The following is a 5,783-nucleotide window of genomic DNA, read 5'->3' on the forward strand; positions in this document are numbered from 1 at the left end:
CAGCTCAAGAGCAGGACTCTTTCTCATCTTTTTCCCTGTAAGGTCTTTTTAGTTACTGTCATTTCTCTAAGCAGGGCTAATTGATTACTCCGTAACAATTTTCCTACCTTGCAGATCAGAATTAAAATCCTTCATTTGCTTTTATCATTTAAGTAATCATAAATGAGGAACCAGTTAAATAACACTGACAAAATGTGTCTAATACTTCACATACCTAAAGACAAAGGGCTAGCCCAGATGATCGTCTGAGATTTCACTCCCAAAATTAAGCTCTCTGATCCCATAAATAGTGTCCAGGAGCAAAACTCTCCATAGAATAAAGATTAACCAAGAGATAGTAATAAAGATGATTTGTGTCAATCTAAAGACTTCTGGAAACATAAAACAAGATATATTTCTATGTAACAAGTTTAGGATTACTTGATCTTCATTCTCCTTTTTAGTAATTCAACATTAACTTTCAAAAACTCAAATTTTATCTTCAAATAAACAAGTATCTGAAAAATATTGTAGAGAAAGATAAAGTGTTTTTTTAATTTTTAAAAACCCATATTCAGGAATACAATAACAAATGTGTATTGTAGAATGCTGATGATTGAATTAGATATTGTTTTACTTACTGAAATCAACTCTTATATTCCAAATTTAGAAAGCATTTAAATATGTGTTGGAGATGTCTGTATAGTGAACAATATACAAATAACATTATTGTTTGTTCAAACTATGTTTTTATTTCCTAAATTTAACCCTAGTTTGAATATTGTTTTCAAAAATGTTTGTAAGATAGAACTTGAAAACTTACTCTTTTTTTTTAATTGAATAATAAAAAATGAGCCATAAAAACAGTAGCAATTGGGATTGTGTATTTAATTCACCGTTACACAGTGCCATCTAGCAGGAAGGCAGCAAATGAAGTTATTACAGCAATTTCGAAAATGGAAGAGACCTTAAAGATCCTCTCATGCTACAACACTGCCTCTGGCTTGCAGTCGGAAGAGGGAGAAAGTTCCAAAACTAAGGCTTAGGGTGCTGTCTAGACTGGCAGCTCTGCCATTAGTGTGCAAATACCTGGACTGCTTATTCAGTGCAGATGGCCAGGCCCCACCTGAAAGTCCTCCATTTGAGAGACCATCGTGGACCACGGGGGGTGGGGGGTGGGAGGAAAGGCCCTAGTTGTAGTGTGACATCACTAGCAAGCCCAAGATTGGTCAAGAGCTTCAGAGGAATCTCATCTCCAGAGGAGGAAGGAAGTATAAGGGGAATGAGATCCTGAAGACCAAGTTGCCATATTCAAAACTCAACGCAGCCAGAGTGTATTTAATGTATTCCACAGAATACATTAAATTAACAATTCAAGTCACGACTTGCATAGCACTCTGCTCAACTATTTCGGGCAGCTGTGGCAGTGAGCAGGGAGCAGTCTGTTGGAGCTGTGGTGTTAAGAAAAAGACATTTTGCATGGTATTCGTTCGTTATACATTGAAGAATCATTTAAAGATCCCCAGAAAATGTCTTAAAATCACACCAATGTTATTTCTGTTTCCTACACAAAATGAGTTCTTTGCTGAGGGCGCTAATGGCATACAAAAACACCTAGGAAATGGCTTGCGTATATAGATAAGCAAAGCCTGCGGTTCTGGGGGCTCTCCCTGGGCATTCTCTCCATTAAATGCGCAGTGCTCTTTACAGCGGGTCAGAATCGCTACTTCAGCACACAATTCTAGCAACAAGTGATTCTCGGTAAAGACGTGGGGAAGAAGGAAGCCATTCACAGTACACAATGGCAGAGTTAGGTTCTCCAGTCGGTGGGGCAGGCAAGATCGTGGCATAGCGGGAAGTACGAGGAAACCTTCATTCTCAGACGCAGGGAACTGCGCGCCTCCTGGGCCCCAGTGGGGGCTCCTGCGCGTCACCTGCCTCCCACTGGGGCTTTTTCAGCAGCCAGATAGGTTTAAATCTCAGACAGTGTATCTGGAAAGCACTGCCCAAGGTTTCCCCAAACAGACATGGTTTCTTTTTCAGCACTCAACTCCGTCTTTCTCTCACATACACTCCCTCTGGGCACAAAGAGGTTTCCTTCTGCTGTGAGTCCCGCAGGCAGCGTCCCAGCTTCCAGAGGCACCAGAAAAGTCTTTTTCTTTCTTAGCACCAACAGCCTGCCCCCACCAAAGTAACACTCAAGCAGACCTAGTGATGCACACTCACCTCTTCTCAGGGAAGGAGGCTCGCTCTGCTCATTACAGCCCGGCTTTTTCACTTTCAGTTTGCGCCCCGGGAGCTCAGGCAAAGACTCGGACAGGAGATTTGGGAAAGGCGGGATAACAGCGCATCCAGGTCCGGAGATCCTGGATCCAGGTTTTCATTGATCCTCCCATTTGAAAGCAAGGTCTCACTTGCTTTCAAATGGGAGGCATCAAAGGGTTCCGCTCAGCACAACCCTTTTTGAAAATTTTTGGAAGGCTCCTGAGACCCTTTTCTAAAGCAAGTCACTGGACACTGTCTGCTTCTCAAACTCACTTAAGACTGGAGCACATTCAAAGTCACCTATTCAAGAAAATTGAGAACCTTCTAAGCAAAGCAGAGGCCTGGATACCTTTAGTCAGGTACCAGTGTTTGGTAGACCTAGTAGGATGATTTAGGGTTTGTTTTTGTTGCTGTTGTTATTTATTTTTTTACTGGCAAAGTTGTTTAACTGGCTTCAAAGTACTGAATTCCGAATTCAGATACCCCAATTAAAATTATTTTGCCCTAGTCTAGACAGAAGGTGATAAACCTAGGGGAATAATTCAAGACCTGGGTAGGGCTAGGACCAGAATAAGGGCAAGTGAGGCATCTAGGGCTCAAAGTTTGAGGAGACAGTAACTCCAGGAGTGATGCGAGCGCTAGGCACACTTGCAGTAACCTGAGGGTGACTGCTGCCCTTGGCCTGCCTCACTCTAGCTTGGTCCTGCAGAGCTCCAGTGCCAAGTACCTCAACTGGCCTCTCTATAAAAGTGGGTTGATAATAGTGGTAGCAAATTCTAGAAAACCCCAAACATACACAAAGAAAACATTGGTAAATTGGATATCATTAAAGTAACAAATTCTGTTCATCAAAAACACTTATCGAGGGAATGAAAACAGTCCACCGAGCAGAAGATATTTGCAATAGGTTTCTCTAACAAAGAATTCGTATCCAGGATATATTAAGAAGTCCTACAATGCAATAAAGAAAAAATCCATAAAAAGAGGGAAGGAAGGAGCCAAAGACTTACACAGCACTTCACCAAGGAATCTAAATAGCGAATAAGTATGTGAAAAGATGCTTAACTTCTTTAGTCATCAGAGAAATGCAAATTAATAAGATAATGATATACTACTACTACACACACCAAAATGGCTATAGATTTTTAAACTGACAATACAAAATGCAAAATGTACACTTTGGATGACACTTTAACAGTTTCTGGATTTCCAGCAGAGAGAACTGCTCCATGTATAGCTGTATAGTCAGCTGAATTAACGTGTGAAGATAGAGGACGAGAATAATAGTTTTTCCGACACTAAAATTTTCTTATCAGAAGCTGGACTGCGACTTATTGTGGATGTCGTGAAATTCATTGACATGCAAGATGAGATAGAACCTGATCATTCCCAAGTGTTCCCTGATAATCTATGATTCAACAAAGGGACTTAGTTATAAACAAAGACAAACTATATAATAAGTGGTTCCTCTAATTACATACATTGATTAAAGAAATGGTCCTAATTATCCATCCCTTCTGTATCCACTCCTTTTGCAATGTGAATCTGAAGCTCTCAATCAGGAAGTGGAGTTTATTTCCCTACTCCTGAATACTGGCTGCCATTGTAACCTGCTTTGGCCAAAGAGTGTGGCCGAAGTGACAGACAGGGTACCAGTCCCGGGCCCAAAAGACTGTGCATACTTCCATTCCTTTCATTGGAACCATGCCCAGTTACCAACAGAATAATCCCATGATGGCCTTCTGTGCAATGAGGGACAATGACTCAGTCAACCCTGTTGCCCCAGCCAATAGCCAGTCAGCTGTAAGATATGTGAGTGAGGCCATCCTAGATAAGTCAGCCACAAGCTGATTGCAGCTAACTGCAGACACATGGGCAAGCCCAGGTCAGCTCAACCAAGTCTGTTCTGGGCCAGCAGAACTACCCATCTGACTTGAAGAAACAAAAGCAATAAAAAGTACTTACTCTTTCAAGCCACTGAGTTTCAGAGAGCCTTTTAAGTCACTGAGTTTCAGCCATAGCTAACTGATACAGAAATTAATATCTAGAAGTGGGCTGCTGCTATAAAAAAAAAAATCTAAAATATGTGGCATTGGTCCTGGGACCAGGTGGTAGGCAAAGACTGAAAAAGCAGTAAGAAAGCTACTATAGCAAACTGGAAAAATGATGACACATTTTCTGTAGTAACAAAATGTTTGGTAAAAGTATTACCTACAGTAATTTGGAAAAGTTGAAATGTAATAAATTTGCATATCTGGATAAAAAGATTTCTAGGAAAAATGCTACAAGTGTCAGTTTCTACCTTTTAGCTGCATATTATATGGTACTGCCACAAAGAAATAAATTGAAGGGGGGGAAAAAAAAGACCACCTTATAGGCAGAAATTAGAGGGAATATAGAAGAATCAAAATTCAGGAGATTGGAAACTAAAACCGGTTCTCACCTCCAGTCTCCTCAAACCAGTAAAAAATCTCTAAGATCAGGTTGGCAGATCTTTAGTTAAGACCTCTGAAAGAGCTAAGGTATCCTACAGTCTTGCCACCTTGAATGTGCCAGATCGCGTCTGATCTTGGAAGCTAAGCAGGGTCAGGTCTGATTAGTGCTTGGAAGGGAGACCACCTGGGAATACCTGGTGCTATTAGGCGTTTAAAAAAAAAAATTAAAATAGTTAAGATGGCACCTAGTAAATCTTCTCAACTTAATAAAAGAGCCAGTAGGAATCATAAAAAAGCATGAAAACCCAAAGTACTCGTGATTATGGTTATAAAAAGAAGTTTGCCTCAAAAAAAAAAATTATGTGAATGGCTTTGTCCAATGGAGTGAACTTAAATCAGATTCCACATAGAAAGCTCACAAAGGTTTTAAAATTGTATGTGGTGAAAGTATTCCCAACTTGGACTAGAAAGGACTGAAATTGTTCTAATTGCAAAAACATTTCTGGGCTCCCGAGCTTCTCTGGATGACCGGATAAAGAACGTGTAGTATATCTATAGCTATACATTTCTGTAAATGTATGTGTGTGCATATATACACACTCATACACGCACAATGGAATATTAGTCATTAAAAAAGAATGAATTCTTGCCATTGGTGACAACATGGGTAGACCTTGAGGGCATGTAGAATAATGAAATTCTACATGAAATAAGTCAGACAGAGAAAGACAAATACCATACAATTTCACTTATATATGAAATCTAAAAAAGAAACAAACTACAACAAAAACCAATGAGCTCAAAATACAGAGAACAGCTTGATGGTTGCGGGGGAGGGCGGGCATGCAAAAAATAGGTAAAGGTGGGTCAAAAGGTACAAATTTCCAGTTATAGAATAAATAAATCATGGAAATGTAATGTGCAGCATGATGACTATAGTTAATACTGTATTGCTTACTGGAAAATTGCTGAGAGAGTAAATCTTCAAAGCTCTCATCACAAGAAAAAAATTTATAGATAACTATATATGATGATGGTCGTTACACTTACTGCAGTGAATCTTTTACAATATATCAAACTATAATAGTATCATTATGTTGTATA

The 5,783-nt window shown here is 39.7% G+C and overlaps 2 protein-coding genes across 2 annotated transcripts in view; one reads left to right on the top strand and one right to left on the bottom strand.

The window, feature by feature from the left end:
- FUT10 (fucosyltransferase 10) overlaps positions 1-2,335 on the bottom strand; it is a 57,661-nt gene extending 55,326 nt beyond the window's left edge. The window contains exon 1 of the mRNA XM_011372079.2: positions 2,206-2,335. The gene's annotated coding sequence lies outside the window, so the exon portion shown is untranslated. The remainder of the gene's footprint in view (positions 1-2,205) is intronic.
- Positions 2,336-3,948: 1,613 nt separating this feature from the next.
- The window catches only part of MAK16 (MAK16 homolog), a 23,742-nt gene continuing 21,907 nt past the window's right edge, over positions 3,949-5,783 (top strand). Inside the window, exon 1 of the mRNA XM_023520005.1 lies at positions 3,949-4,047. Coding sequence (XP_023375773.1) covers positions 3,949-4,047 — 99 coding nt within the window. The remainder of the gene's footprint in view (positions 4,048-5,783) is intronic.

The sequence above is a fragment of the Pteropus vampyrus genome, unplaced genomic scaffold (assembly GCF_000151845.1).
Source record: "Pteropus vampyrus isolate Shadow unplaced genomic scaffold, Pvam_2.0 Scaffold8, whole genome shotgun sequence".
NCBI lineage: Eukaryota > Metazoa > Chordata > Mammalia > Chiroptera > Pteropodidae > Pteropus > Pteropus vampyrus.